This window comes from Zeugodacus cucurbitae, chromosome 6, assembly GCF_028554725.1.
Source record: "Zeugodacus cucurbitae isolate PBARC_wt_2022May chromosome 6, idZeuCucr1.2, whole genome shotgun sequence".
NCBI classification, from domain to species: domain Eukaryota; kingdom Metazoa; phylum Arthropoda; class Insecta; order Diptera; family Tephritidae; genus Zeugodacus; species Zeugodacus cucurbitae.
In genome coordinates, this window is record NC_071671.1 from 11,329,634 (window position 1) to 11,343,009 (window position 13,376).

General features: G+C 33.9%; 1 protein-coding gene across 1 annotated transcript; it reads left to right on the forward strand.

The window, feature by feature from the left end:
- Positions 1-4,428: 4,428 nt before the first annotated feature.
- On the forward strand, positions 4,429-12,442 carry Cp1 (procathepsin L). The gene is made up of 3 exons (XM_011182117.3): positions 4,429-4,690; positions 9,541-9,900; positions 11,535-12,442. The coding sequence occupies exons 2-3, from the start codon at positions 9,563-9,565 to the stop codon at positions 12,244-12,246; spliced, it is 1,050 nt and encodes a 349-aa protein (XP_011180419.1). The 5' UTR covers positions 4,429-4,690; positions 9,541-9,562; the 3' UTR covers positions 12,247-12,442.
- The last annotated feature ends 934 nt before the right edge of the window (positions 12,443-13,376 follow it).

Consider the following 13,376-nt stretch of genomic DNA (forward strand, 5'->3'; position numbering starts at 1 on the left):
ATATTTTTGAAAATTTTAACTATCGAATAAGCAAAAAATATAAAAAATCAATTTTTTTTTTATGTCACACTGTATTCTGTAATTTTTTTTTGTTGCATTATGCTATTGTATAGCTCTTGACATCTGTATCCATATGAAATCTATAAGTGTAATATCATATTTTTTGTACGCCTCCATACGATATACATAGAGGGACTCTTTGCATTGAGAGTAAAATTCTAAATTTTGTATTAAGCCCTAGTTGAAAAGTTCGATTTGTGGAAGGAAATTTGTATGAAATTTTTCTTCTAAATGCTATTGCCAATTCAAGAGTTCGAGTTATGGAGATCTTCGAGTTCGAATTATTGAAGTTGAACTGTACGTATGTACATATATACTAATCTGAGGTCACATATTGGCCTAATACAAAATTTTTACATAGCAAATAGCTGAAATTCCTAAGCATAACATCCAACTAACACAATGGTGATAAATATTTACATATTTTCGAAACAACGTTCTATTACATCTTTAGATCATAAATTTAAATAGTGTTCTGAGTATTCTAACAGTTCCAGAGATGTTTATTAAAATTTGTTTCGACTTATAATTAAGTCGTATTTAAATACATTTTATTAACTCATTTCCGATTTCGGCATACAACATAGTAAAGCAAACGAACTCCCACTCGCGGTGTTGAAGTTAACACCATAAATTGAAAACCATCACTTTCAATATCAAAACAGTTTTTTAATTGCTCTCCGATCCAATAAAATTTACTAATCGTGTTTTTTTTTTTTTTTTTTTTTTTTTTTTTGTCAAATAGTTATCACTTCCATCGTTTTACTCACTAAAAGAGACCAAAACAAATTTATGTAAATATCTACTAAAAATGAAGGCAAATACAACGACACAAATATTAAGAAACACGCATTAAAAGAAACATAAACAACTTTTAATTCAATGAAACCTTTTTGATATGATTAATTCAATGGTAAAATATCTGCAGCCGATGGTGCTGTTGACCATTAGCCGCCGGTCATTCAATAATTTGACCATTCAATGAATTAGCATAAGAAATATATGTACAAATGTGTGTGCATACATATTGTCGGGTAACTCTAAAAAGATCAGTAAGTATGTCGGAAAGTTTTATAACTGTTATATCATACAATGAACCTTGCTGGAAACGCTGAGTAGTCGCGTTTATGCATAATAATCAGTCAGAGATTCATGTAATAGCCGTCTAAGTTTACTATACTCGTTTACATAGAATAAGAATGTAAAATAATTATAAGAAGTTTATAGATTCAAACTTATGAATTTCAAAAGAACTTGCAGCGGCAAATATATTGAACTAGTTTATGTTTCAGAAAATTCTTTATTAAAGTAGCGTAGGTCGAAAATGTCAATTAAAACTAAAATTGGAATCTTCAAAACTAAGTTTGCTAATGTAAGTATATATATGTGCATATAATTATAGAACCAAAATTATATATTGTCAATTATTGGCTGAAGAGTATATAAGTATATTGTATATATAATATAGAAGATCATTTAAGTCCAGTGGTTCCATCAGAGTTTCTAGCCAACACCCATAATAAACAAGTTTTAATAAATCAATGAAAATATGATTATTAGTACTAAGTAATTATAATAATAGTTGAACTATTTGTCGCTTAGAATAATCTGTTTAATATTACATTTCCAAATTGTGCTATAAATAACTGTAGTATAAGTGTCATTATATTGTCAACGGATTTGGTCACTTTAAGGCAGTGCAGAAAAATATCAAATTTAAACGCCAACTTTTACCATAGAGTCATTATCAAATTCATGAATTATATGTTTTATCAAAGTATATCAACACTTTTAGTACCAAATTGGCATTCAAGTGAAAAAAGTAAACAAATTTTTGATTGTCAAACAATATAGGTCAAATGTCACTATAACTAGGGCTCTCAGCTCGCGATTGTACTGATCTCATAAGGAAAACTATGAATTAAACGCTAATGTATCATCTATCTATTAACAAACTAACAAAGACAAGTTTCGAACAACTAATAAATCAAAAGCAAAACCAATAATACTGAATCATTCGTACTGTGACATTTTTTATACTCTCGCAACAAAGTAGAGTATAATAGTTTTGTCCACATAACGGTTGTTTGTAAGTCCTAAAACTAAACGAGTTAGATATAGGGTATAGATAAATCTATATAAACGAAACTTTCAGTAGTCGTTTCTTTCAGGCATTTCCTTATACATATATAGTCCAAAAATGGAGAAAATCGAATTATAACCACGCCCACCTCCCATACAAAGGTCACGTTGAAAACTACTAAAAATGTTTTAATTCAGTAAGGAAAACGAACAGAAGCCTTAAATTTCATTGCAAAGATGTTACAGAAGAGCTGCACTCAAATTTTTATACACAAATTGAAATGGACGTGGCTCCGCCTACATATGGGTCAAAAACCATATCTCCGAAACTACTCGAGCAATTTCAATAAAATTCGGTACACAATATTTTCCTGGAATTCAAATGATATGTTGTGAAAATAGGGCAAATCGTGGTTCACAACCACGCCTACTTTTTATATACCAGAACTGTGAAGTCAATCTGAATCATTTATTTTACAATATATAAGTTAAGCGCTAGTGAAGATATCGGAACAGAACTTTGCATAAATACTGCATTTATAGTGTGGCATCGCTATTCTAAAAACCGTCGAAATCGGACCAAAAGTTTTCAAGGCCCCATATATTGAACATGAGGACCTCAGTGCTGAAATTTTTTTTTACCGAAAATATAGATAAGTCTCTCAGTTATTTTGAAAACATCCATAGGGAATATGTTTCTTCTAATATGTCTCCGTGCCAAAAATGAGTGCAATCGGGTCATAACTTCCCCTAGCTTAATTAATACTTAATATTAGGGGTTTCAAACTTTCAATGGACTTTATACCATATATATGACGAATATGTGAATCAAAATGTGTTTTCTTAATAAAATTTCATCTATAAATTGCGAGAGTATAAAATGTTCGGTGGCACCCGAACTTAGCCCTTCCTTACTTGTTATTTTGTTATTTATTTGTTCACAAATGAACATACTTAAATATTTACTTTCGTTGTAATATTATAATTATTATTTGCACGTGTTGCGTTTTTTAAGTGGATCATTAATGATGCTGGGCGGTTCAAATACATTGTTGTATGCGGATTTTTATAAATAGGGTGTTCCAATATCATTATTTAGAGCAGCAAAAGTCAGCAAAAGTTTTCAATTTGAAAATGGATACATACTATGCATATGCATATCTTAGAATGGGTTATGTAACGATATCTGAAAAATATAATACGGGTATATTTCATATTTAATAAATAATAAATCAAATTCTTCATAACAGATCTTGGGCAAATGTTGAGTGCAGAGTATCGATCAAATAAATAGTATATTTCAAATATACTGTCATAATCAAATAGAGTGGCCACATAATTTCCAAAATCATCCACAGAACTTTCCTGTTGTCTTCTAACTAATTTTTTTTTTTTGCATGAGAGAAGAGCTCAAACTTGACAAACAAGTGAAGTAGTGTAGATTATGTTATTAATATTTTATAATAACAAATATATTAAAATATTTGAATTATGATCTAATGTATAGGTGACAGAAATAATCGGATTTTTCACAGATTTCATAAGAACTTCGAAATCTTATAAATTCATTTAGACAGTATATTAATCAAATAACCGCCATTGAGTGTCTTTCGAAAATATCTATTGATATTGATAGTATTTTGACACAAGTGTTAGCTTCAAACTCCTCAAGGATACAATGATGGTTCGTAAATTTTGCTTTTCAAATAACTCTACAAAAATAATACAAGGGCAGTAAAATCTGGGGATTTAGGTGGCTAGTTAATGCCACTTAGTATACTTATTGTCATCAAAAATCCAAGGAATCAATTGCTATGAATTTACCAAAAAATATGAGTCTATGACGGTTATTAAATCTATACAACGCAACAAACTAGGTGTATAAGAATGATTAAGAAGCTCAAGTTTGTGATTTTTCTCACCGTATCGAATAACTTGAAATTTTATTATTAATTCTTTGAATTACTGAAAGCACCTACACCATGCTACAGCTTATGAATATTTGGACCAATATTTGTGCTTATATAACTGAATTTCATAGGAAACATACTAGTATTTGATTGAGTCATGAGATGCGGCGTATCCGTTGGGAAACCCTTTACTTGCATACATGCGTAAGCACATACAATAAACATGAGTATATTTACAGAGATACTCATACTCAAATACCTGCCTATGAATGTGCACATTTTCGTGCGGGGCATTCCAACACGCGGCGGTTTACCAACCAAATCTAAGATTCAATCAAACATTGCTGCTTGGCGTTATAAAAATATTTTCAAACTTTAAAATCGGTTTATTTCGACTTCAGCGCTAGATGCTGACGGACGCTAAAACGGTTTGGCGCGCAACGCTGCGAAGTTATTGAAAACAAGTAAAAATCGGTGCATTCGCGAAGTTGAATAACTGTGAAATTAAGTAATCGCTGTTGAGGGACTTTTCGGTTATTATAACGTGAAACCGGATATCACTTACTGTTCGCATTTTTTAACTGCATTACCGGAAGTGAGGTGAAATCAATTAAATAATTTTGGCGGTGTTTGTGCAGGTGCGAAATTTATAAAACTATCAATTATTCATAAAAAAAGTGTTGGTGTCATTTGTGAATAGTTCAAAAAAAAATTAATATATTTATTTGCTTCGTGGAAATTTTGAGAGTATTAATATTTTAAGTTGAAAAGTATAGTTTGAAAAATAATTGAAAATGTTATGGATGCTAACGTCCTCAAAGTTGAGCAAGTATATTGATATTGATCACTGAAAAGTGATTTGAGTATCTCCAAAAATAATCAAATCAAAATTTTTCTTAAACCACTACAGTTTTCATACATAGCATACAATTCTCAAAGCACCTTCTCCAAAATCTTTTTCATCAAGCTTTTTTTCTTGCTGTGAGAGAACAAAAATATAGGGTTTTTCAATAAGAGCGCTACAATGAAATTATTTATTCCCGTGAAAGTACATTCGATGCCATTATATGTTTGGAACGCGATTTCTTTTGAACGGGCACCACGGCCTCGCTTGCAGAATTCCAAACGCTGAACCCAATTTTCTACGGTTTTCAAGCGTAAATTGGCCGATACTGCTGCAATATTCGATATTCGTACGATGTTCTTCAATCGTCGCTGGCTCGTTGGCATAGGCCATAGAATTGACGTAGCCCCACAGCAAATAGTCTAATGGCGTCAAATCGCACGACCGAGGCGGCCAATTGACTGGACAATTTCGTGAGATAAAACGTTCACTAAACTTGGTTTTCAATAAATCGATTGTGACATTCGCTGTGTGGCTTGTGGCGCCGTCCTGTTGGAACCATATATTGTCCAAGTCCATAGCATCCAATTCAGACCATAAATATTCTTTTATCATTGAGCGATTACGATTCCCATTCACAGTAACGTGCCGGTCTTGATAATCACGGTAGATGTACGGCCCAATGAAGCCACCGGCCCATAAGCCGCACCAAACCAATATTTTTTCGGGATGCAATGGTGACTCATGGAGTACGTGTGGATTGCTGCCTGACCAATAACGCATATTTCGCTCATTGACGAAGCCATTTAGCCAGTAATGAGCAATCCATAAATTGGACATAATGCTCTTTAAGTTGAGGCCACTGACTACGAGTTCCGGTAGTAAATTTTAATAATTTCGACTCGTTGTTGGATCATGATGAAATGGCAAACCTTACTGAAGAGAAATATCAAACGAGCGGGAAAAAATATGCCTTCGTTTGCTGTCCCTATTGGTCTTCTTGTTTAGCATCCCTATTGAAAACCCTATTAATTTGTTGAGAAAATAAATTTTTAAACAATTTCACAGAGTTCGTTTCATCCTTTACTAAGTTTTTTATAATATTAAAGAAAGTTATAATAAATTAGTGATGAATCTCACCACTTTTCGGCCTTTTAGACGAACTCTCAACAATGAGTTAAAATCTAACATGAAATTGCATTTCAGGAATCACCCAGCTGTAGGTATCTTTACAAAATTTTTTTCAATAAATGTAAAATTCCTTTGAGTATTGAGAAACCTTTGGTATTGTTGAGAAATATTCTATTTAATTGTTTTTGAACCTTAAGTTTGGCAATTTACTTTTTATATTAGTTTGATTTTCCTAGAATAATTCATTAAAAATCGATTATTGAATTACGAATGATGTTCTATAAAAATATCTTAGCTGTTTGATGAAGAAACCAAATGCAGTTGAACTTCCATAACTCGAAGTTCTCCATAATTCGAACTATTGAATTGGCAATAGAAGTCGAAATTCATACAAATTACCTTCTGTAACTCGGAAGTCTCTCTAACTCGAAGTTTTCTTGTGGATTATGGTGATTCGAGTTAGAGAAGTTCCACAGTATATGAATGATTCTTTGATTAGTTCTCTTTGGAGTTTTCAATTCTTGATGTATGGAAAAACTCATTTATTTTTGGTATTCTGAGAATTGTGTACACATTAGTTGTCAAAGGTCATAGAAGTTATAGTCAAAGTCGCCTTAAGACATAATCGGGCTGTCTCTACCGACTCAAGCTTTCCACAAAATGTACCCTAAAAGCATTTTTTGTCGATTTCATTTCAAGTGTTTTGTGTTATGTAAGACTTTTAAAGCCAACAACATGATTTTTTTAAAACCAAAACTCTAAATCCATTGGGAATATCTTAAAATCGAGTTAAGCTGTTTTTTTTATTCTTTCGGCCCGAAAACATTAGCAACCACTGTTGAGGCTATGCACAAGTTCAGCCGGCTATTTTGACCGTTAACAAATCACTTTACAAGCCAAAATTACATAAAACCCCAACCAGTTGTTTCATTTCACCCGGCACTCCTCATCAATACGCGCCATCACACAAGTATTAGCTGTGGGGAGTTATGAAGTTGACCGACAACTGTATAAAACACATAACCGGCCCGTTGATTTATGTTTTGTTCATTACTCTTCTGTTATTGATGGCTTAGATGATGAGTTTTATTGTTGCTTTTATTTGTTCACTCAAGATGATTATGCATGAAAATTTCACCTTTCTACGATTTTATAATTAGTGATCGTAGAAAAAAATACAACGTAGGAGTAGCAATTTGACTGCTGCAACTCAGGAAATGACACAAGTGGCACAAATAATAACTGATGTTTGTTTGTATGTAGGAGGCAGTGTGGTTGATTGAATATGTTACCTTTTTCTCGCATTATCACACGATTGGTTTTGTTTTAATATATGTATATACATATATACATAATATAGTCTGTATGTATTAGTGATTTCCTTTCACTTTTCAAAGTACTCTTAACGTAATTTGCGTGACGCTTAATTGCTACTGAAGGCGTTCGGGTGCTTTAAAATGGAATGAAGTTGCGCGTGTACTTTTTCTTCGCTTTTGTTCTTCAAGTGGATTTTTTTTTTTATTTATACGCCGGTCATTAAAACAATTTGAAATATGTTAAAAAGGTGTCAATTACTTAATGATTTCGTATGTCGGGTGGTCCAAGTAGTAGATTTTAATTTTGGTTTGTTTTGACAGTGCGAGCTCTGTTTCACAGAAAATCTTGACAAGTAAGCAATATTTCATCTTGATTAAGAAAGTTGTGTAATAATTATATCAGCTGAGTAACGCCTCAAGGCAGCGATCAGCGGGGAACTTCGTTTTCTGAAAATGTTAAAATGCCACCTCAAGGTAACGGCTGTAATCGGCGGTAACGCATCTCTCCTTTTGGCAGTTTGGCGCCAGTTGGTAATACCAAGTGTTACCAGGTCGCTCTCCACCTGGTCCACCTGGTCCCTCCAACGGAGTAGAGGCCTTCCCTTTCCTCGACTTTCACCAGCGGGTACTGCATCGAACACTTTCAGAGCTGGAGCACTTTCATCCATTCGAACAACAAGACCTAGCCAGCGTAGCCGCTGTCGTTTTATTCGCTGAACTATGTCAATGTCGTCGTATAACTCGTACAGCTCATCTTTCCATCGTCTGCGGTATTCGCCGTTGCCAATGTTCTGAGGACCATAAATCTTGTGCAAAATTTTCGTCTCGAAAACTCCTAGTGTCGTCTTATCTGATGTTGACATCGTCCAAGCTTCTGCACCATAAAGTAGAACGGGAATGATAACTGACTTGTAGAGTTTGATTTTGGTTCGTCAAGAGCGGACATTACTTCTCAATTGACTACTCAGTCCAAAGTAGCACCTGTTGGCTAGAGTGATTCTGCGCTGCATTTCAAGGCTGACATTGTTGGTGTTGTTGATGCTGGTTCCCAGGTATACGAAATTATCTACGACTTCGAAGTTTTGACTTTTGACGCGAATGCGCCGACTGTTTGTTTGATGACAGGAGATATTTCGTCTTGTCCTCAATCACCTCCAGACCCATTCGCTTTCTTAACCGGAAAAAAAGCAGAACTCACAGGTTGTTGCTTCCGATGATATTAATATCATCGGCGTACGCCAGTAGCTGTACACTCTAGAATATTGTACCTTCTCTATTTAGCTCTGCAGCTCGTATTATTTTTAATCTAACCATATTTTAATCTGAAATCAAATTCATTCACCAATTATTCATTTCATATAAGAATAATAAAGCTTTCTAGATAGTTACGTTACATGATAGAACATCTATAGTATTACGAAACTATCACTGACTGGATATAAGAAATTTTTGTCCACTTTCCTGTTTTTATAATTATGGCCTTTCTGTAAAAATTTCTTTGCCCTTGTCAAAATAACTTATTAAAAAAAACTATATTGAAAAGTCTATGCCAAGGGCAAAGAAAACAGAAGAATTTAAAGAATGATTAATTATACAAAGATTTGTAATGCTGACTAAACTTCGGAAGAAATGTAAAAAAGTAGAATATTAGTAAACAAGATATATACACTTGTGGTGCGATAATTAGAAACGTTTTTTTGGAAAGTTCGTTAAAAACTACAAACCTGATTTTTTCTGAAAATTTCGAATAAAAAATTTAAAAAAAAAACTTGAAGCATATTTAAAAAAAAAATATTAAAATCTACAACAATAAAAAAATTGATTCTAATTATGTGATCACCACTGTATAGAATTTCTTTACTGACATAAAGATACGCAACAATGTTAATATTAATTCTTTGCTTGTTGCTTCACCTTTGTTTATTTTACTTATTACCAGACATTTTACTACTAACTTATAGTACTATTAGTACATTCATCTAGAATATTGTGTATTAGCAAGCTTAGCAATTCCGCGCTTCAAGTATCATTCTTTATTTGCGCAGACTCTTTATGAACCAGTACTCAATCTGTGTGCTTGCAATAAATTAGCAGCGTTAATATATTAACTTAAGTCTACTTTTATGACACACTATTTTTACGAGCTTTAAATATTGTTCTTTTTTATTTGTAATTTACATACTTCAACTTTTCACAGAAATACCTGAGTATAGAAAAAAATGTTCACCACACGTTTATTACCTCACCTATTACCGGCAATACTTTATTGCCTCGTCATACGGCTAGCGCCCACAGCGGCTCAACAAGCATTCATCAAACTCTGTGATGTACAAAATTTTGATGATTATCTGGCGCAGACGGGAAAAGTGTATCACGACGAGCGAGAGCGTCAATATCGTGAATCAATATTTATTGCTAAAAAATCACTCGTCGATTTGACGAATAAATATGCGGCTTCCGGGTTGAGTTCATTCCGTTTGAACATAAATCCTTTGGCGGATTTGACGCGTCGTGAAGTAGGGAGATTGACGGCATCAAGGATTACATTTATTGGAGAGTAAGTAAAATGATTTTAAGAAGATTATATAAGAAGATATAAGGTTTAATTCAAAAGTGAAGAGGTATAGCATTACGACATTTTAGTGAACCAACCACAGAAATACTCCAAGCTAAAAAAGATTAAATATTTAATGATAATGGAAATTATATAGCGAAAGCTAAAGGGAATTGTATATTGAGATTGCTGCTATTACTGATCCCGTAGTGGTGATCACACTTGGACAGCTGTAGAAAAGTCCTTTCCGTAGTCAGAAAATGCTTTATGCTAAACTCATATATAGAAATGGCGCCTTGCACCAAAATATACAAAACAAAGCAGGCAATTTATTAGATATCTTCCAGTATATTTCTATAGTTAAAGCTTCGAGGTGCTTCAGCCTTGATCTCACAAGGTTACATGCAAAAGGATCTGTTTAGGAATTTCTACCTCTTCCACTTTTTTTGTTACAACTCCGATGATAGTTTTAACCATAGCAAGAGATCGCCAAGATCACGAGAAGCCCACCCATTCAGTAGTAAATCGCAAAAAGACAGACATATTATCGGCTACATATCTGGCTTCTCCGGGTCTCATAGTAATCACTTTTACAAACACCCCACTCAACATTATATGCTAAAATATAATAGAGACGAAGGCATACCTTCAGACAGAAAGTCCATATTTGCTTTTCTGTAGTAACATAAGTAAATAGATGCCTTCTTTAACCCCTCGACATTTAGTATTTAGGGACTTGGTCTAGAGTAAGACCTAGTTTCTCCATCTTGTTTAAAAATGCGCGACTTTTATGGAAATATGGAAATATCCTAGTTAATGGAACTACTTCAGTTTTACCCTTCAGTTAGTTACAAAGCTGATTTGTCTTTCGATTAGCTCTTAGAACTCTAATCAGGAATTTTCACTTCAAAATGAGGTTTAGGCCTTTGGAGTAGACAATCGATCGACACACCAGTTTCTAAAGACTTTTCCAGGTCATAATTAACCTTAATTACGAATAGTGAAAAATAATAAGATCTTATTAGGAATATAAACTCGTCTATTCAAGTTGGACCTATTCACCACTTCATCATGAGAGCAACTCATTGTTGATTCAGGCAGTCCGAAAGATTTTCAAAGTTCAAAAGGTTACAATGTTCGGTTTTGGACGAACTTTGGACTTCTATGATTGTTGAAAGGAAGTATGAGTAGATCTCTTCACATCCGTCATATTGTTTACATTCCTACAATGTGATAATTATACTTTTCGCCTTTGTCTAAAATTAGCCTTCCATAATGCAATTAAATTGTCCAAAATCGAAATAGATTTCATTGCTATAATTAATGCTTGCGCATATTAAATACCATTTAGTATTTGAGTTTAACGACATTTAGAGAACGGTATGATGAGTAATACGCTGATTACGGAATTCGAGCGCTGATTATGTATTTATATATAATACATCTGTATATAAATAGTTTTTGTTTTGCGGTTGCTTTTCTACGCGCATACCTCTACTCAATACTCACTGGCTATTGAATCAAGGCTGAACATTTAAGTTTTCACAATTTAGATTAACATAAATTAGCATTAATTATATATAAACTATGTACCAAAAATAAGATCAACTTTGAAATGTGTCAACACTTAATTGCAGGGAAATCACCTCTAAGCATACAAATTTCGTCACTGCCAAGGCGAATCTACAAAATCTCCCCGACTCATTTGATTGGCGCGAAAAGGGTGGTGTCACACCGCCCGGCTTTCAGGGCTTCGACTGTGGTTCGTGTTGGTCTTTCGCCACGGCTGCGGCGCTTGAGGGACATTTGTTTCGACGCACCGGCATACTGGTGCCACTCTCACAACAGAATCTCGTCGATTGTGCTGAGGAGTATGGTAATATGGGCTGTGATGGTGGCTTCCAGGAGTATGGCTTCGAGTATATACGCGATCATGGCATCTCGATAGCGAATAATTATCCATACACACAAATGGAGAATGCGCAGTGTCATCGCAACGATACGGGCAAGGGTGTACAGATACGTGACTATGCGCGCATTAAACCCGGCGACGAGGAGAAAATGAAAGAAGTCATTGCAACACTGGGACCGCTAGCATGCTCCATCAACGGTTCGCCCATATCGTTTGAGCAATACATGGGCGGCATATATGATGATAATGAATGCAATCAGGAGGAGGTGAATCATTCGGTTGTGGTGGTCGGTTATGGCACCGAGAACGGGCGCGACTATTGGATTATTAAGAATTCGTATTCGGAGAATTGGGGTGAAGCTGGTTTTATGCGTTTACTGCGGAATGCGAATAGCTTCTGTGGCATTGCCAGCGAGTGTAGTTATCCGATATTGTAGAAGTAGTTAAAGTAACGAATATTGGTGTTAGTATGTATTTATACTAAAGATAGTATTATTATATTGTTAAATGCATTCAAATGTTTACTAGCAAAATTTTTTATATAAGTTTAGTGAAAACAAAACACTGTTATGTTTATATTGATATTTATTCTAATTCTAAATTAAATGAGATTACTATTATATTATTTTTAAACAGCTGCCTTATTTTTATACAAGAGATATTGTACTACGAAGTCAAAGGCCAAGGAATTCAAGACATGTGTCTAATCTCTATACTATAATTTAATAATTAATTTTAATTTCTTTAACCTATATATTGCTATTCGCAAATTATTCTTGCTTTCTCTGTTTCTTGAGTTTGCCATACATGCATACATATGCAAGATTTATGAATTTTGTAGACTTCCTTCTGTTTCTTAGCAACCTTTCCATCTAATAGAAGAAATATACAAAGAGACAACAACAAATTTTCAGTGATAATAAATTCATTTCGAAAGCAATAAAAAGGTTCTTGGCCCACACATGACACATGCTATTGATCTCCCATTTGTTTTATGCTTATCAACTTTATTATTATTAAATTGGGCTATATTAATTGCATTGCAGATTTGAGTATACTATTGTTTTGTTGAGCCTAACATGAGTTTACACTTGTAAGGTCCAATAGATGTAAAAGCCTCTGTTTAACAAGATTTGTATACTCTCGCAACAAAGTTGCTACGAGAGTATTATAGTTTTGTCCACTTAACGGTTGGTTGTAAGTCCTAAAACTAAATATTATATATATATCAAACTGATCAGGGTGACGAGGAAAGTTCAAATCCGGACCACTGCCACGCCCACAAAATGTCGAAAACCGAAAACACATAAAGTGACATAACTAAGCTATAAATAAAGCTATGGAAGTAAAATTTGGTATGAAGATCGCACTATGAAGGAGCATATGTGGATGTAATTTTTTTGGGGAAGTGGGCGTGGCCCCACCCCTACAAAGTTTTTTGTACATATCTCGCAAACTACTAAAGCTATATCAAGGAAGACTTTCTAGAATCGTTTCTTTTAGATACTACCTTATACAGTCCAAAAATGGAGGAAATCTGATTATAACCAGGCCCACCTCCCATACA